This window comes from Hemicordylus capensis, chromosome 1 (assembly GCF_027244095.1).
Source record: "Hemicordylus capensis ecotype Gifberg chromosome 1, rHemCap1.1.pri, whole genome shotgun sequence".
Classification (NCBI taxonomy): Eukaryota; Metazoa; Chordata; class Lepidosauria; order Squamata; family Cordylidae; genus Hemicordylus; species Hemicordylus capensis.
Window position 1 is genome coordinate 14,944,472 of NC_069657.1, and position 20,500 is coordinate 14,964,971.

Genomic DNA, 20,500 nt, shown 5'->3' on the forward strand with positions numbered 1-20,500 from the left:
AGTATTTTTGTGGTTTGAGTCTTGCATGGATGGTGGTCCTTCATGTTCTCCACTCTGCTGTATTGCACACCATGAAATCTGACCCATGGTTACTCTAGCCTTGGCTGATTGCTACTATTTACCAGGCATCACAACACTTTTGCGTGCAATCTTGTGCATGTGTTCTTGCGAGAAATAATCATAGAACTGTAGAGTTGGAAGGGTCCTTGAAGGTCTTCTGTAGAGTTGGAAGGGTCCTTGAAGGTCTTCTGGTCCCACCCCTGCTCAGTCTTGGTTTCCAGACCCCTCACCATCTTTGTAGCCTTTCTCTGAGCCCATTCCATTTCAGACTTGTTGTGCTCTGTGGATCTAATTCCCAGGAACGTGTGCTTAGGATTTCAGCCTTAATTTGTAAAGTGTTTTCTGATCTTTGACCCGGTTCACACAATCTGGGTTTAATATGGGTTGCTGACATAAATGCGGTTGTGTGAACCCACTCCAAGGTTGGAATCTCAGGCCATAAACCACCTTGGTGTAGGTTCATTAACAATTATGCTAACATTGTTAATCCACATTAAACCTAGATTCAAACAATTGTGTGAACCCGGCCTTTCTTTATTATATTTTGCCTTCACAGCAAACTTGTGAGGTAGGCCACCATACTCCCCATTGTACAGACTGGGGTCTCTGATCTGAGAGCGAATGATTGCTCAGAGTCAGATAAATCAGTCAGTGGCAGAGACTGGAAACCAGATCTTCCTCTCAGACATCAAACCTATAGTGTGATTGGTCTGCTGCTCTGAAAATAAAGATGCCATCAAACAAAACCTTGCTGGGGGTGGGGGGTTGTTTCAAACTAAGCTGACAATGAAATGGAAAATATTGAACCCTCCGCTTCCTAAAAAAATTTAGGTTTTAATCTCTGGTTTATTTTTAAATTGTTAAATTATTTTAAGCTATTTGTATATGTTTTTAACTTGTTTTATGCTATTGTTAAACACCCAGAGACGAAAGTTTGGGGCTGTGTACAAATTTGATAGATAGATAGATAGATAGATAGATAGATAGATAGATAGATAGATAGATATGTTTTAATTGCAATATTAGGCAATTAGCACATCCCACTTACTGTCTGAGAAATAAACCCAAGCTGTTGAAGAGAGGCACATTGTCCAAAAACAATTGTTGAAAAAAGCCCCACCCCCCCTTTAAGCACTGAAAAGCAGGACAGGACAGCTGTCCATAGAGCACTACAGAATTAACCAGCCAGATGCTCATGCTGGAAGAAGTAGGAAAACAAACAGAGCAGATGTATTCAGGGGGAGGTATGAGGAGGTCAGGGATTTAGCACAGGCAGGGCTGAAATCACCATCACAGAATGGGAGGAGAGAGAAGCATGTAAACACTTCCATTCAATGTGGTGTCCATTAGAATGAGAATACATGTTACCCAGAATGCTTTGCCAATACTAAAAGTGACGGGCATGTATGGGTCTTTGCCCTGTAATGTTTATTGCAGCTTATCTCATGTTCTTATGTCATCAGTGTTGCGCATTTCCCAACCCTCACACCATATCATTGACTGGCAAAGGTAGAGAAATGCAGAATGGTACGACCTCATTGCCCTACACAGATGTTTCGCTGTAACCATGCACAGTGGCACAAACAGGTTGGAAGTCCCACTTCCCGACCTGTCACTCACCTGACGTTTGCCTGCATAGGGATAGTTGTCCCCTTAATTGAGCAACAAGGCACCTTTTAAAAGTGGTGATTCTCTTTATTTAGCAGGGGGAGAGCAACTGGCCCATTCCATCCTCCAGTGGCTGTTGCTGGTGTCTACTTGTAAAAAAAAAAGAAGAAGAAGAAAGATTGTGAGCCCTTTGGGGACAGGGAGCTATTTTATTTATATCTATGTAAGCTGCTTTGGGAACTTTTGTTGAAAAGTGGAATATAAACGTTCGTCCTATTCGTATAGGGAAGCACTGTACCTTTGAGGGTGGGCGCTTCCATGATCTGTCCTCTCCCCCCACTCCCTTAGAGATAAAAGATAATACTTTTAAGAGAAGTCTTAACATTTTGTACTCCCCAAAACTCCACTTTCCACCATTTTGGCAATTGTGGGGAATTAATTCCAGTGATTTGCCAGCTTTGTCATTCTGAGATGTGATTACTTTGCCTGTATGATTTGGAGCTTTCCCATTTTACGGAAGGTTGGCATCACTCATCCCCAGTGGCAGCCGAGGCTGGGAGGGGAGCAGCAAATGAGATCCAGCTGCCTCTCACTTTCACTCTCCTTGCCCTCTCCTGGCTGCCTCTTGGATGGCTTTAAAAGGGGTTTAGACAAATTCATGGTGGACAGGTCTATCAATGGCTACTAGTCTGGGGGCCATCTCCAGCCTCAGAGGCACGATGCCTCTCAATCCCAGTTGCAGGGGAGCAACAACAGGAGAGAGAGGAGAGAGGGCATGCACATACCTCTTGCCTGTGGGCTCCCCAGTGGCATCTGGTGGGCCACTGTGTGAAACAGGATGCTGGACTAGATGGACCTTATGCCTGATCCAGCAGGACTGTTCTTATGTTCTTCTCTCTCTCTCCCTCCTCGGCTTTCATTTCAGCTGCACAGGCTGGTCATTTGCTCGGTAACACTGGACTAATTTGCCAGTTTGTCCCAGGGCTGCTGCCAACCGCCCTACACCCCTGAGAAGAATATAGGAAGCTGCCTCCTACTGAGTCAGGGCTTATACCATCTAGCTTAGTATTGTCTACACTGACTGGCAGCAGTCCTCCCAAGGCTTCAGGCAGGGGTCTCTCGCAGCCCCCTGGGTACTGAACCTGGGGCCTTGTGCAATGCAAACCAGATGCTCTACCTCCGAACTATAGCCCCATCCCTTTTGTAGTGAAGCCTATTGCCAAGATCCCTGGTTGGAAGAAAACAGATGTGTCTCTCTAGTCATGCCTGCCCTGAATTACATATCAGCAAACTTTGCTGCCTCCTGAGATACACAAAGGCAGCTGTCATGTATCTCCAATCAAATTTTTATCCACAGTCCACAGACATTCCAGTTGCCATGTCTATCCTCTTCCATAGGTTTCTCTGCGCAAGCAGGAGATAGAGGACCGGCTCAACGCATGGATTGTGTTCAATGAAAAGAATAAAGAGCTCTGTGCTTGGCTCGTGCAGATGGAAAGCAAAGTGCTACAGTCGGCGGATGTCAGCATTGAAGATATGATAGACAAGCTGCAGAAGGTGAGCAGACTTTTGCTAACTCTGTTCTCGTTGCTTGTGTATGGACTTTTGCAAAACATTTTTCTCATCACTTGGGCCATGGTCCTGCAAGTACTTTTAAGTGCATGGATGGGTTTGCAACATTAAACCTTCAAGAGCATGATCCACAAAAGGGGTCAACTTAAAATAATTTAACGTTAGCCTTTGACCTTTGACAATGTAGAACTGGGAAAAGGGCAGAAGAGGGCAACCAAGATGATCAGAGCACCTTCCTTTTGAGGCAAGACTTCAACACCTGGGGCTTTTTAGTTTAGAAAAAAGACAACTGCGGGAAGACATGATAGAGGTCTATAAAATCATGCATGGTGTGGAGAAAGTAGATAGAGAGAAATTCTTCTCCCTCTCACATAACACTAGAATCAGGGGTCATCCCATGAAATTGATTGCCAGGAAATCTAGGACCAACAAATGGAAGTACTTTTTCACACAATGCATAATCAACTTGTGGAATTCTCTGCCATGAGATGTGGTGGCAGTCAACAACCTGGATGGCTTTAAGAAGGCTTGGATAACTTCATGGAGGTTACTAGTCTGAGGGCTAAAGGCCACCTCCAGCCTCAAAGGCAGGATGCCTCTGTGTACCAGTTGCAGGGAGTAACAGCAGGAGGGAGGGCATACCCTCAACTCCTGCCTGTGACTCCCAGTGGCATCTGGTGGGCCACTGTGTGAAACAGGATGCTGGACTAGATGGGGCTTGAGCCTGATCCAGCAGGGCTGTTCTTGTGTTCTTATGTACCTTCCCCATAATTAAGGTTGTAAATCGCTGCTATCATGGCCTCTGCACTGTCAGGCCCTGGGAAGATTTGGGCTTCAGGGAGCCCAGTTTTGGAACCTTTGGGCAGCTGGCTGTCAATCCAAGAGGGTCAGCAGCAGTTGCAGAGTCCAAAGCAGGCAGAGGTTGGATTCCAAGGCAGCAATCAAGGCTCTGAGGAGGGGCCAGAGGCAGGTGCACATGCAAAAGCAGACGAGATCAAGATCTAAGGCAGCCGGCATACACTACACTTATTAGTCAACTCTTTAGGAACGGAGTATAATAACAAAGAAAGCACTGGGTAAATGTCACCCTACTGTTATGGGCTCTACCAGCACAAAAAAGAAATTGTGCATTTAGCCTCTATGCTTCTTTCCCACAAGAAATGGAAAGAACAGCTTCTGGTCTGAGCATCTACAGACGGAAAGAGTGATTTGATTATTGCAATATTTTGTGGGGTCTTTTTGACCCCAGCACCATAAGTACTTCGTACTTTCCATTTCCTGTGCAATACAAGGGGTTCACAATACCCCAATATCTGTTTTAGTATAACCTGCAATTTTAAACAGTCCTACAAGGGAGGGGTGGATGAGACGGCACAGGGGCCACTTAACCTCATTAAGATTGAGCTTGATCTGGAACACGGAGTTGCACAACAGCCGTTGACATTCCAAGCAATCTTAGAAATACAAAACAGGCTTTTAATTGAAACTAAACTCTGTGGTTTCCCCCCTGGGAAATGGTTTTTAACTGTTCTTATTCCGTGAAATGATTTTGTTTTTACTCTGTTTTATATTTGTTGTGTTTTAGATTGTGCACACTGCCTAGAGATACACATATCAGGTGGTATATAAATATGATTTTTTAAAAAATGTGACTAACAGTAACTGCATCCACAGAAGACTCTGCAGTGCAGCTCAGCCCAATACGTTGCCAAGCAAGCAAACATACATGAAAGGGGAGGGGGTAGCAATTTTTGCTGATCTCTCCCGAATGTACTTCCTTGATTTCAGAAATATGTCCTTGAGAGCTATGCAGCAGAAATTGCTACCCAATTCCCCCTCCATACATGTTTCCTTGCTTGGCAACACGTTTCTTCCATGGATGTAGCCTCCTGTTATTTATGGATGTAGCCATGGATATAGCTTTCTAACACTGTTATGTCAGCCAATGGCAATAAAGTGTCGTCGTCCCCTCAAATGGGGTATGATCCACCAGTTCTCCTTCTGAGCACTTATTACTCCTCCTGTAGAAGCTTGCCTTAATGTCCTATGAATCGTAACATTCTCTTCTTGGGAAGAAAATAGCCATTCCTAGGAAGAAAAAACATTCTTAGTACAGTATTGGCAAAGATCCGATAGCGTAATTCCATACAAAAGTATTTCCTGTATTAGTAATATTTATTACTGTATAATAATAATACTGGATGATGATGATGATGATGATGATGATGATGATGATGATGATGATGAAACCTGTATTAGTAATACTAGTAAAATTTAAGTTGGTGGTCATAGATCTGTGAGACAGTATCCATGTTCAATCTTGGCATTTCCAGATGGGGGGAAAGACCTCTCTCTGAAACACAGGAGAACCTCTGCTAGTCAGAATAGACAGTGCTGAATTTGATGGACCAGTTGTCCGACTCAATATAAGGCAGTTTCTTATGTACCTATGTAGTAATAATACATCAATAATCCATATTTTTCCTTAGGATTGCATGGAGGAAATCAACCTATTCAGCGAAAACAAACTAGTTCATCTGAAGCAAATGGGTGACCAGCTAATCAAGGCCAGCAGCAAGAGCAGAGTGGCTGAAATTGACGAGAAACTCAACAAAATTAATGATCGCTGGCAGCACCTCTTTGATGTCATTGGAGGACGGTAAGAAGCTGGGCTTGGTTATTTGGTATTGGTATGGAAGCAGGACCTCATGATGATCTTCAAAAGAGAAATAATTATACAAAAAAGGCAACTTAAGTGAAGCTCTTAGGGCTACCATGCATGATTTTTTTTTTAGGGGTTTACCTAAAATATAAAGTGTGGATGCAATGGAGATATGTTTGCAAATACATGTCGCGTACAAATGCTTAGACTGCCTAAATCATGTGGAACTGAAGGGGAAGCTTTCCTAAACTTAGCGGTTTCTGCTCTGTGTTCTCTGGGAAAGCGCAGAATATGTAATTAAAATTGGATAGTTTTAGCTAAGCCATTACCTCTTTCCCCTGTCTATAACCTGGGGATAATACTACTCACAAGTTTGCTGTAATGGTTACTGAAGTGGTGTTTATAAAACACTTTGAACACTTAGTAAAATAGTGGCTGACATGCCACGTGGCACACCGTGGGTGGTTCTGCATCACCTGTGCTTCTACGGACATCTAAAATGACACCAACACTGTGCGCAATAGTGCTCTTGTGCAAATGCAGGAAATTGTGCAGTCATACTTGCACAACACTAAGGACCTTGTTTCAAAAGGTCATAGGACTGGTGATTGCAATTGTGCAGTTTTACATATAAGGACAAGAGCACTCTTGTGCAACAGCACTGGTGCCGCTTGAAGCCTGCAGCCGCATGGGCACTACAGAACCGCCTGCAATATGCTGTGTGTCATGTCAGCCAGTATTATTTGCCTCCTATTTATTACAAAAAATGTCCCAAATGTGGTGATGTGCACATGTGAATGCTGGCAACCCCAGAGAAACTGTGAAAATAGATCTGTATTTCCCCCAGAGTTCCACAGATTTGGGCTGGCATTAGTAGCCAAGAGCTCTACCCCTCCTCTTCAGAGCAATCGTGTGCATTTTCACCTGGAAGCAAGCCCCACTGGGTTCAGTAGTGCGTTCTCCCATGTAAATATGCACAAGGCTGAGCCTTGAGTCCCTGACCTCACACTGCACCTTCCCGTGAGGTCAGGGACAATCCCCTCCCTCTCTCAGAAGAGGGGAGTGGGGAATTGTCCTCACTGTTGTGCTGGGCTATGCAAGGCTTTAGAAGCCTAGCCCAACTGCAAAGAAGATCCCCACCAGCTCCAAACTTAATGATGGAGGGGAAGGCCGGGCAGATTTTTGCAGCGAGTGGTATGGCACTCTCAGAGCACTACCCCTGCACATCACAAAGCAGCCAGCCTTAGCCTTCCTCTGCAGCCTGGAACTGGATAGGAAGGTGTGAATGTTCCCATGCCGGCACTGCATGGGGATCATCTCCAACCCTTCTCCACTTGGAAGTTGGAAAGGAAGGCCGAGACTGTGGCACAGCAAAGGTGGGGTGCAGAACTGTGGATCCCTGCCTTCCTTCCTTCCTTTATTTAAAACTAGCTGATTTGGCGCAGAGCATCTGCGCCTCTAGTTTGCCACCGCCGCCTTCTCACCCCACTGCCGCTTTTTTGCCTGCCTGCCCCACCCATCTTCTCCCCCCATCCATGTCCTTCTCCCCCCGCCTGCAGCCTCCTTCTTGTTCCCCGCCCGCCCCGTGCCCCCATCTCCTTCTTTTGCACCACCTGCCCTGCTTTCTGGCTGCCCGCCCTGCTTTCTGGCCAGCCAACTGCAGGTTACGGCCGCCGGCCGCCGTTTTCTTCGGCCTGCTGGCCACCACCACTGCCACCATATTCTTTCTCTGGCCCTGTGGCTATCCAGCAGCTCTCCAAACTCTTGCGAGAGCTGCCATGCATGGAATTAGCCACAGGTATGTCTTAGAGAAATAAATATAAAGAAGATATTTATACCCCACCCCTCCAATACACTACTGCTCACAGCAGCTCACAACATTAATAAAATAGATACAATGTAAAATAAGACTAACCAAATTAAGTTAAACAAGTTAAAAGGCCAGGCTAAAACCACAATTAAAATTACATTATTTAGAAGTTTCAGATTAAAAGTTATTTAAAAAGCTAAAAACTGGGAGCTATAAAACCTAAAGAACCTACCAGATATAAACAGTGGATGAAACATTTAAAAAAGGAAAGGAAAGATTGTGCCGTCAACTCAGTGTCGACTCCTGGCAACCACAGAGCCATGTGGTTTTCTTGGTAGAATACAGGAGTTGTTTACCATTGCTTTTCTCCCATGCAGTATGAGATGATAACTTTGCCATTGTCACTGAAGTGAGCATCTGCCTCCAGCACCTTCCTATATCGCTGCTGCCCAATATAGGTGACTACAAATATATATTTACTAGGCACAGTCTGAGAAGCACACCGGCGGGGATTCAAACTAACAGCTTCTTGCTCCCTAGGCAAGCTGCTTCCCCGCTGTGCCAATAAAAAGCATCTTTTAAAAGATGTCTTTTTAATCGTTTTTTAGAGGGAGGGAGCATGGTGAAGCTCTTCAGGGAGGGCGTTCCAAAGCCATCCTCACTTTTCAAACATACTGTCACATTTCGTTGGGCATTTAGTGTGCATCTGACATTTGGACATGCACCAAATAAAGAATCAGAGAATGTCAGAGTAGGAAGAGACCTTGGAGGTCTTCTATCTAGTCCACCCACCACCCGCTCAGTGTAGGAAACGGCTTCATCCCTGACAGCCACCCAGCCTCTGTTTGAAAACTGCCCCCGAAGGAGGGCCCTGGAGTTTCAGAAGTCACACTTGAATACACATACTTGTCAAATTTACTGGAATATAATGTATTATTAAAAGAATTTAAGTTAATGCCAACTGATCTGTCCTGTTTCTGCACCGATCGTTTGAATGTTTTTCTCCAGAGCTGAATTTTGGTTTTTGTAGCCACAGGCAAGACAATAAGTATAAAAGACGCATCTAGGAAGCATTTTAGTAGTGGCAAAACCAGCCTGAAAGGCAAGTTGGTCAAAGCAGAGCTTTGCAGTAAACAGCCTGCTTTACCTTAAACCAATAAACAGTCTGAGACAGATGGGCAAATTAGGTGAGCTCTCCATTTAGTCCTTGACATGCTTCTGATCGTTCGTGGAGACAAACTCAGCTTTGCCATATGGCACCGGTTGTGCAGGGCCTCTTCCTGCTTCCATTGTGCCTCTGCATGCTTGGCTTGTGCCGTTCACAGGGGGCTTTGTGCATATCAGCAGCTGGAAGAGAGTACGCCTCTACCAGGGAGGGCTCTGGGAACTCAGCATATCTGGGGGGAAGCCGCAAAAGACAACAACATGCGGACATCTGTTCTGTTTTAATTGTGAGACATGCAAATGAATTTTCTGTGAAGCTTCAGAAAGGCTGTTTCACACATAGCAAGGTTTGGGATTCTTTCGGGAGGGGCTGGTCGTGATGGCTCTCCGAAAAAGATGGCCTGCTGGATTCAAGGGAATCCAAAGCAGGAGTTGCATTCATTTCTGAAAGATGCACCTTCAGAGGCGTCTTTGTGACATAGGCAGGTTCTTTAGTGCCAAATCAGGAAAGCAAGAGCCAAGCCTGTGTGTGTGTGTGTTGTGTGTGTGTGTGTACTGCCTTTGCTCACATGCATCCATGGCTGCTTTCTCTTCCAACCGCTCCGTGCATTGTCCCCGCTTTGGCTAGAGGAACATAGAAAGCTGCCTTCTTCCAAGTCAGACCCTTGGCCCATCCAGCTCAGTGCTGTCTACACTGACTGGCAGCAGCTCTCCAAGGTTTCAGGCAGGAGTCTCTCCCAGCCCTACCTGGAGATGCTGTCAGAGATCGAACCTGGAGCCTTCTGCCTGCAAAGCATGTATTCTGTCACTAAGCTACAGCGATATAGTGGAGGCGGGACCCTCAGGCACGGAGCGCCGGTACTTCTTGGCTTCTCTGGCTCTTGGGGTAGGCATGGCCATGGGAGAGGGCCTACTGCACGTCTGAATTTGCAGCTACATCACTGCTAAGCTATGGCTCCTCCCATCTTCCCAGTGCATCCCCAGTGTTGAAATGTAGATTGTAAGCTTCTTTTCATCCCAGAGTAGGGTCCTTCCGAAGCCCTATTCAGATATTGAGGCTATTCTCACGACCTCCCAAAAGCGGGCTAAAGGAGCCCAGCCCGCTTTGGGGAGGTCATGCCCTGCAATGGGAACCGCAAGGCTCTCGGCAGCAAACCTCCCCAAATAACCCTCCCCTTAAACGAGGTTAGTGGAGCAAGTGGGTTCTTTGAACCCGTTCTCACCATGGTGGCCCCGCCCCTGACCACGCCAGTCATGCAGGTACATGAGTGGCGGCGTCCAAGGGAGGCTCCGATCACCTAGGTAAAGCAGCTAAGATCCTGCCTTCCCCTCCAGCCCTCCCCACTTTGGTCATGAGAATGGCCTCATATTCTGACCCCGTCTCGTATTCCAAAAGTTCAAAAATAAAGATACATTTTCTTGGGAAGTTTCCTTTGTTTTCTTCCTTCCCTATAGCTAATAATGAGTACATTTTGATAACAAAAATGTATTCCATATTTTTCTTAATCCAGTTGTGAATTAACAGGTTGCTTGTTTTCCCTTTAGATGCTAACTCTATCCTAGCAATTAAAGGCACATTTGTTATCAAATCCTGATCTAGTTTGGCAATATAGATATCCCTTATATAACCCCACAGAATAAACAATGTGTGCTTTCAGTCACCAAATCTATCCAAGGGCATGCCCTCCAACATTTGCTAGGTGAAAACAGATACAGAACAGTCTCTTTGCCCCAGTGTAAATGTAATACTATCTTCATGCTGAAGCTCATTGGGTAACCTTGGGCCAGTCATTCTCTCTGAGCTTAACCTACCTCACAGGCTTGTTGTAACGATAAAAAGTGGGGAGGAAGAACCATATACCCTGTGATCCTTGAAGGAAGGGTGGGATATAAAATGTCATAAATAAATAAAATCTTACTCTTTTGGGGGGACTGGCTTTTAGGTGTAATTAATACTGTTTGGTTGGTTTTATACCCTGTTGGGTATAAATATTATTTTATACCCTGATGGCTTATATCCTGTTGCAGCTGTTGTTTGCCTATAATTTTTTTCCTTTGTTTTTGGATTTCTTGTTTTTATGCTCTGTTTTTTTTGGTAAACAATCCTGTGTAAATTAGTTTTATAAAAATCAGTCAATCAGTAAAATGGGGGCTGGGCATTCCAGTTGTAAAACTTCTGCGTCTAGTTTAGGCCTTAGTTGCCCACCTGCACCTGAGCAATAACACCCCAGACAAAATCTGTGCCAACACAGCTGGTATTTGATTGAACAGGTGGCCCTTTGTGTGAGAGGGTTTACACTTTGGCATGTTGTTGTTATTATTTAGTACATTTCTATACCGCCCCATACAAAATATCCCTGGGCAGTTCACAACCTAAAAACAACAATTAAAACAAGTAATGCGATTAAAACAATTTAAAATACAAATACAAACTCTAAAACCCAAAGCTTTAAAACTATAAACTAAAAGCCTGGCTAAACAGGTATGTTTTCAGGCATAGGAAACTCTAATTTCATTAGAAAGCGCATTAACTTGGGTGTATAAATAACAACTCACCTAGTTGTCCATGGCAAGTAAGGGCCAAACTTGATGCTAGACACACAAGCCCAGTTCAGACATCATGCACTGTGAATGTACAGATGCCTGTATACTCGTACATGTTTTTGTGTGAATAACGGTACTTGTGTCTATTTTTAAAGGGAACTTAAATACAGGCCCTTCAAATGCATGGTACAAACAGGAAGCCTATGCTGTACCTGCATTCGGCATAACATTTGAATGATTGTAGCTGTGTACACTCGTTGTACAAGTGTTGAACATTATGTGTGAATGGGCCTACAGTTGCCACTCAAAGTGGAACCCAGACATCTGGCTCTCCTCCCCATGACCAGATCCCTACCATACTATAACATGTGGTAGAAGTTACCCAAGTCCTAACATCACTATGTTCTGTGATTTCTTGTCCTGAAGCAGCTTCCCGGCTTGGGGGTCTCTCCAGCATGCCGGGAGCTTCCGGGGAGCTTCCGGGAGCTTCCCGGGGCCATGCGGCCCCCGAACTCCTCAGCCCCCGCCGGCTCCATGACGGAGCTGGCAGTCGTGTGGGCAGCCACTGCGGCCACCCGGAGCAGACTGATTTCTCGTCTGCAGGGAGACAAGGAGCACTTCCTCGCAAACTCCCTCATGGCGCTTCTCACCGATCATGAGAAGAGCCTCATAGTCTGCCACTGTTGGAAGGCTACTCTGGGAAGTTGGAAGGCTACTCTGGGAAAAGCAGACACAGCTGAGAAAGTGAGCAAGCCTTTCTAAACATCTAGCCTTTTCCCCTTCAAACAAACTAACAGGAAGAGGGGAGTTTTTCAGGGGCTGTTTCTCTTTCAAGGGTAGGTCTTAGTCTCTCTATCTCTGTGTGTGTTACTTGTTAGGGTTAAGATATCACAGGGCTAGGAGTTCTTAGGGTTACCTAAAGGCAGTGTTTATTTAGTGGCTGCTGGTGGGGGTGGAGTCAGCTAGGGCTGGGAGAGGCCCCACATTCCTTTCCTTTGACTCACATCCTGTGTGACAGTTGGAAGGCTACTCTGGGGAGTTGAAAGGCTACTCTGGGAAGAGCAGACACAGCTGAGAAGGTGAGCAAGCCTTTCTAAACATCTAGCCTTTTCCCCTTCAAACAAACTAACAGGAAGAGGGGAGTTTTGCAGGGGCTGTTTCTCTTTCAGGGGTAGGTCTTAGTCTCTCTATTTCTGTGTGTGTTACTTGTTAGGGTTAAGATATCACAGGGCTAGGAGTTCTTACCTAACTCCAGTGTTTACTTAGTGGCTGCTGGTGGGGGTGGAGTCAGCTAGGGCTGGGAGAGGCCCCACATTCCTTTCCTTTGACTCACATCCTGTGTGACAGTTGGAAGGCTACTCTACATATGAGGTGAAGGCCCGAGAGCATAGCGAACAGAGCATAGCGGCAGTTGGACCATTAGACAATGAGGGAGTGAAAGGGATTATTAAGGAGGATATGGAGGTTGCAGAGAAGCTGAATGAGTTCTTTGCATCTGTCTTCACGGCAGAGGATACTGAGCATATACCTGCTCCTGAACCAGGCTTTTTAGGGATGGAGGCTAGAGAGCTGAGTCAGATAGAAGTGACAAGGGATGATGTTCTAAACTGTCTGGAAAATCTGAAAGCTAACAAATCACCAGGGCCGGATGGCATCCATCCAAGAGTCCTCAAAGAACTCAAATGTGAAATTGCCAACATCCTTGATAAAATATTTAACTTATCCCTGAAATCGGGCTCTGTACCAGAGGACTAGAGAGTAGCAAATGTAACACCAATTTTCAAAAAGGGATCCAGGGGCGATCCGGGAAATTACAGGCCAGTTAGCCTAACATCCGTTCCAGGCAAATTGATGGAAAGCATCCTCAAGGATAAAATTGTAAAGCACCTAGAACAGGCCCTGCTGGGAGTGAGCCAGCATGGCTTCCGCAAAGGTAAATCTTGCCTCACCAACCTTTTGGAGTTCTTTGAGAGTGTCAACGAGTGTGTGGATCGAGGTGATCCAGTTGACATAGTCTACCTGGACTTCCAAAAAGCTTTTGACAAAGTTCCTCATCAAAGACTCCTGAGAAAACTTAGCGGTCATGGGATAAGGGGACAAGTACATGTGTGGACTGCTAACTGGTTGAAAGACAGGAAACAGAGGGTAGGTATCAATGGAGAGTTTTCACAATGGAGGGGAAGTAAGAAGTGGGGTCCCCCAGGGATCTGTACTGGGACCGGTGCCTTTTAATTTATTCATAAATGATCTAGAAGCAGGGGTAAGCAGTGATGTGGCCAAATTTGCAGATGATCCCAAACTCTTCCGGGTAGTGAAATCCCAAACGGATTGTGAGCAGCTCCAAAAGGATCTCTCCAAACTGGGGGAGTGGGCGACAAAATGGCAAATGCGGTTCAGTGTTAGCAAGTGTAAAGTGATGCACGTTGGGACGAAAAACCTCAACTTCAAGTATATGCTGATGGGATCCGAGCTGTCGGTGATGGACCAGGAGAGGAATCTTGGGGTTGTGGTGAACAGCTCGTTGAAAGTGTCGACTCAATGTGCGGCAGCTGTTAAAAAGGCCAATTCCATGCTAGGGATCATTAGAAAGGGGATTGAAAATAAAATGGCTAATATTATAATGCCCTTATACAAAACTATGGTGCGACCACACTTGGAGTACTGCGTACAATTCTGGTCACCACATCTTAAAAAGGACATTGTTGAACTGGAGAAGGTACAGAAGAGGACAACCAAGATGATCAGGGGCCTAGAGCACCTTTCTTATGAGGCAAGACTACAACACCTGGGGCTTTTTAGTTTAGAAAAAAGATGACTGCGGGGAGACATGATAGAGGTCTATAAGGTCATGCATGGTGTGGAGAAAGTGGAGAGAGAGAGATTCTTGTCCCTCTCACACAACACTAGAACCAGGGGTCACTCCATGAAATTGATTGCCAGGAAGTCTAGGACAAACAAACGGAGGTACTTTTTCACACAACGCATGATCCACTTGTGGAACTCTCTGCCACAGGATGTGGTGACAGCCAGCAACCTGAATGGCTTTAGGAGGGGTTTGGATGACTTCATGGAGGAGAGGTCTATCAATGGCTACTAGTCGGAGGGCTGTGGGCCACCTCCAGCCTCAAGGGCAGGGTGCCTCTGAGTACCAGTTGCAGGGGAGTAATGGCAGGTGAGAGGGCACGCCCTCAACTCCTGTCTGTGGCTTCCAGCAGCATCTGTTGGGCCACTGTGCGAAACAGGCTGCTGGACTAGATGGGTCTTGGGCCTGATCCAGCAGGGCTGTTCTTATGGCAGTTAGAACATAGTTGTGTCAGGGTGGGGCTCAATTGCACTACACATTATGGAAGGGAAGTGCTTAATGCATTTTGGACAGCAACTGCACATTTCGCCTTGTCTTGTTTAACCCTAAAAATTGCCTCATGGAAACCAAAGAGAAGATTTTTTTTCTAAAGTGAAAGAGAATTTAAAGTGTAACTGTGCCTCAGGGTTACCATAAGGGTCTCTGCCCCCTCTAAATTGAAAGCAGTGTTATTCTTTTTCTGCCCTTTCAGACAGTTGATGAACTCCACGTAGCTAAGATGGAACTGTTTGGGTAGCCAGATTTCCTTACGAATACGACAAATATTTATATACCACTATATTTATATTCTGTTATTTATACAGTGGTCCCTCGACTTACGTAAATAATCCATTCCGAACGCACGTTTGGAGGTCAAAATTTTCCTAAGTCGAGGAGCGCACCACGGAAGTCTGAAAACATTCGTAATTCGAGGAAGCCGCATCTAAACATTCGTAGGTCGAGTAAGCTGAATCTAAACCGGCAACTACTTCCGGTCTTTTTTGTTGCTCGTAACTTGAAAACAACGTAAGTCGAGTAGTTCGTAGGTCGAGGGATTACTGTATAACAGAAGTTCCCAAAGCAGTTCATTCTCTCTCTCTCTCACACACACACACACACACACACACACACACACACACACACACGACTCCCTGTCCTCAAAGAGTTCACAGTCTAAAAAAGAAACATAGGATAGACACCAGCCACAGCCACTGGAGAGATGCTGTGCTAGGGACGGATACGGCCAGTTGCTTTCCCCCTGCTAAATAAAGAGAATCACTACTTTAAAAAGGTGCCTCTTTGCTCAGTTGGCAGGGGTAACTGAGTTTTAATCGTATTACATGTTTTATTCTGCCCTTCCTTCCGAGAACATATGAAGTGTGCATGTCCTTCTTTTATCCTCACAGCCACCCTGTCCAGTATGTTCAAAGATTACAATTAGCACAAGATCATTGAACTTTGTAGCTGAGTTAGGATTAGGATTTGAGTTAGGATTTGAATCCAGATTTCCTTGGTCAAAGCCCAGCACTCTAGCCACTGAGACTGTTCACATGTGCAGACTAGCCCAGCCCGGGCAAGGCTGTGCGTGTGAAGCGCCAGGATCGGCACTGCCCCTGCGCCTAACCCCACTTTCTAACCCGGTGTTTAGCCAAGGTTAAGCAAACCTGCAGTTAATTTCACCTCACCACTTAGCAGGTGATCATCTGGATGATCTCCTCTGGGTTAAAAGGCTCCCCCCACATCCCCCGATATTTCTGGCAGTGAGCCGGGGAAAGGAGCAGCCCCACCAAGCGCAGCGAGTGCTCTGAGTAGCCCCCATGCTCGTAGCACGGGCCACCCTGGGGTGCGGGAGGGGCAGGAAGTCCTCCCGCTCTCAGCTCCTGCCGTTGCCACACCGCCCCTCGTGTGGGCACACAGCACGGCGGAGTGGAGGGCGGTCGCTGAGCGTCTACCGGGGAAGGCAGGCGGGTTCCTGCCTTCCCAGCAGCAGCCATAAGGTCGTGTGAAAGACCTCGCTGTATCCCACGGGCTTTTGTAGCCTTGCAACTTATTTGCAAGTCTGTCTGAATCAAAAGTCTCTGTCAGCTGCTTGGCATCTGTTCATCAGGCTGCCAAATATATACCGATTATATTTTGTGCAGAACAAAGGAATATTTTTATTTTTAAAATTTTTTTTAAAATAAACCTCCTTGTAAGAAGCCCTGGAAAACACTTTTTGGAGGGTTAAGGAAGGAAGGAAGGAAGGAAGGGTTTATTCAGCAAATGTATGCAGAATTGACAGCAAAATATTGATCTGTTCCCGCAGTCTTCCATGCCTTGGGCAGACTACTTTGCGAGATGATTCCTCTCATGACCTTCCTCTCAGTTTTTATTTACCTGGGATTCTGTTTATTTTATTTATTTTACCAAATAGGTTGGTTGGTTTTTGCTTGGAAACCTTCAGAAAAACTTCACCACCACCCAGCCAACCTCTCAAGTTATCCCTCACAACCATTGCAGACTGATTCCGATGTGCCCACATTTTGCTTTTGCTGGATTTCAAGCCTTCAAAAGGCAGGAGAGTGTGATTTTGACAGGTCCATACACACACACACACACACAAAGAAAAGCCGAGGAAAGGGGGAAGGTGGCTTCCACTCTTTAGCAGTGTTATTTGGCGTGCATTGTGATGGGGGATGGGTCAGGTCTTTCAGCAGCGTGTGTGTGTGTGTGTGTGTGTGTGTGTGTGTTCACGCACTCGGGCTCCCTGCCTAGGGGCTTAGAGAAGGAGGAGAAAGGGAAAGGTCTGTGGTGTGTTGCTTTTTTAAAAACAACAACACACATTTATTTCTGCTTTCTATGGGAGATGCTAAGGCAGGGATATTAAATAGGGCATCCGTGGAGGAAGGAGGGGTTTCCTCTTCCCCGAGTGCTCAGCTCTCTCGGATGCTATCCCTGCAGCTTTGGACTGATAAACTGAGGAATGGTTTCCCCCTATAAACAGTAAGTGCCTTCTTGGTCATCAACGATCTGGTAAGAATAGAACGTCTTCTTCCGCGGCAGGAGCCTCTGTATGTGTTTAGCAGCAACTGCAGCAGTCATGGGGGATGGGCCCAGCCTCTGTGTGTGTGTGTGTGTGTGTGTGTGTGTGTGTGTGTGCACACAGTGGGTGCAGATTTGTCTTTGACAGGCTGAGGGAGAATTGGGATTGCAGGCCATTTAGATGGGAGATAAATTGCATGCGCGAGCTTCCCCCCTTCTTAAAATTAATCATTTGCCTCCGCACCACTGTCAGGAGCGATTCATGGCTGCTGTGCTGCAGGCAAATGAATGGAAAGTGTGGTGCTTCTGGTTCTTTTGGCAGTGCCCAGCCTCTTCTGTATGTTAAATTTTACGGTTAATATTCAGAGTAGGATCTGTCCATACAAATGACAGAGCTGTGCATAACTCTGTGCAGTTGCTGCAGAATCGTGTTAAGCCGCCTGCCACTGAAAATGTATCAGACGTCAGGCCCAGAGACAAGGTTTCCGTCTGATCCTATCTAATGATTGGCCTCTTCTTAACCTTTTATATATCAGCTCCAGAAGGCATGCAGGTCTAAATGGCTGGCTGTTTCTTTTCAAGATGACCGATGCAATTCTAGTCGGCAGTGACAATTAACAGTGGCTTTAATTTCACAGCGTGTTTATCATATCTAATAGTATATCAGCTGCTTCATTAGAATGATGTCTGCACTGGCGGGGGGAGATACATACACACACACACACACACACATTTTAAAAATTATCATCCCATTGAAGTAGACACAAATATTTATTTTTATTTATTATTTTATTATTATTTATTGTTTCTATACCACCCTTCCAAAAATGGCTCAGGGCGGTTTACACAAAGAAATAATAAATAAATAAGATGGATTATGCTGCTAAAGGCACGGATAGCTGTTATGTTTTTTTAAAAAAATGCAAAAAGGCCCAGTCCACTCTTCTTTAACGTTCTACTGTCATTTCACTTCCAATAAGACCTGCAAGATGATTATTCAAAACTTAATTATCTGCTCTCTAGAGGGAACAGCAGTGCCATAACAAGAAATGTAGTTGGGACCCACATTGTAAGTAAATACAAAATGATGTAAACCTGAACACAAATAATCTAATATGTTCAAGTTAAAAATTACATAATATCGCCATTATCTACTCGGTTGCTCTCTGACACAGACTGTAAGAGAGAAATACATAGCTGATTTGCTAAAAGTCTATACCAACTGGTCATTTCTCCAGAAAACTGATTTTTTAATTCAGTAAGGATCCTAGGATAATGAACAGAGTTGCTAACTTTCTGATGGCTTTATACAAGATACATGCCAGTTCTAAACAGATCTAACAGGTGTATTGGATTATATTCTGTCTGTGGTTCCTTCTATAAATTTTAATTCATTTGTAATGACCTCTAGCTAACGCAGTAAACTGAACAGAACTATATTCAATGCTTTTTACATCCTTTTGATCTTAATGAAATTTAAGCATAAGTGCCCAAGCATTTATCAGTCATCCCACTGTACCTGTACTAATTGGTCAGAGCATTGGAAGTTGGTATACATTTACTCAGCAATTGGGTAGAATATTGCCTGCCCTGCTTTCTTTATGCCTCCCCAAATATGTCTGCAGAGCTGAGGGTGCTCTCTTGCATGTGTGAGAGCAGGGTTCAGAAGCTCCTATTGCACCAGGGACAGCCCTATGCAACTCTGTTATAGCAATTCAAGACATAGGAACATAGGAAGCTGCCTTATACCGAGTCAAGCCATTGGTCCATCTAGCTCACTGGCTGGCAGCACCTCTCCAAACTTTCAGGCAAGCATCTCTCCCAGCCCTATCTGAAGATGCCAGAGAGGGAACCTGGGACTTTCTGTATGCAGGTGTGCAGATGCTCTTCCACTGAGCTATGGCCTCATCCCCTAAGGGGAACATTCTACAAGCAGTTGCGTGTAGTCTCTCATCCAAATGCAGACCAGGGCAGACTCTGCTCAGCATGCTCTGCTCATGCTCACTACCACAAGACCAGCAGTCTTCCCCAGACCCTCCTCCTGTTGAGTCATGCAGGGGTTGCTTTAATACTGAACCGGTAAGCCAGGCTTGACAAATCCTGGGCGCCAGGGAATCATGCCACAGTACCTAGTAATTTAGCTGTGCTGCCTAGACTAAGACGTTGAAGTACTTCACATGACACGTGCGAAGCGCCAGGAGGGTCTGTGCAGGGAGAGCGGGCTTAGCCCGCACACGAGCAGCCTCCACACCCAGGGCGGCCAAATCGGCCACCCACACAACTGCCAGCTCCATCACGGTGCCAGTGTGGGCTGCGGGGATCAGGGGCCACTTGGCCCCTGGAAGTTCCAGGATGCCCCACGCAAGCGCACGGGGGGGGCATTCTGGAGAGACCTCCGAGGCTGGGAGGCTGGCCGCACGCTACGGCAGCACACAAGCAAAAAAACGAGGTTAACGGAGCACTCGCTTCATTAACCTCGTTTAAGGGGAGGGGGAATTAGGTGGGCCAGCCACCTTGGAACCACCGGGCAAGCCCGCGAGCCCAGTGGTTCCTTTTATCAGTAGAAAGTGGGCTAGACTCCCTTGGCCCACTTTCTACTGATCATGGGAATAGCTTCATTCAAAGGTAGCCCTGTTTCTGCTCTAAGTGTATTCCTTATAAGGGGATATGGAGAAGCCCATTTATGTTCCCTCTCCACAGTGTCCATCATGAAGTCCAGTAAATTTGTCAAGTGCCCCTTGTCTGGCTCCCACATTTTGGGGCTGGCTCCTAGATCCAAGGCAAATTTGTCAAGGCCTGTGTTGAGCACAAAACCAAATGTTTGGGAGAGTGGTACACTTCGGCACCTATCCCTCCAGACTGTCAAAAAGTTTGCATCAAAATTGTTGCATGAAAGAAGCTTAGAACGTGAACCCAAGGGAAAAAATGGCTTGTTGTGGCATGAGCTTTTGTGGGCAAGTGCCTTCTCCACCTGATGCACTAGGCTATAGCCTATGGAAGCTTATACCACAGTAAAACAACTCTAGCTTGATTCAGACTGTTCGCCTGGGTTCATCACTTTGTTCTCTTAGACGCCAGGTAAAGACCTTTTTGTTCACCCAGGCCTTTTAAATTAGGGTTTTTAAATTCAGCTTTTCAGATTTGATCTGATTTTAACTAATTTTAAAACGAGCTTTTAATGATGCTTTTTATTGTATTTTGTATTTTGTTTTCACCT

General features: G+C 45.6%; 1 protein-coding gene across 8 annotated transcripts in view; it reads left to right on the forward strand.

The window, feature by feature from the left end:
- SYNE2 (spectrin repeat containing nuclear envelope protein 2) overlaps window positions 1-20,500 on the forward strand; it is a 368,664-nt gene that overhangs the window by 308,808 nt on the left and 39,356 nt on the right. For all 8 annotated transcript variants that reach the window (XM_053287390.1, XM_053287373.1, XM_053287409.1 and 5 more), the window contains 2 exons: window positions 3,067-3,225; window positions 5,730-5,899. In XM_053287390.1, coding sequence (XP_053143365.1) covers window positions 3,067-3,225; window positions 5,730-5,899 — 329 coding nt within the window. The remainder of the gene's footprint in view (window positions 1-3,066; window positions 3,226-5,729; window positions 5,900-20,500) is intronic.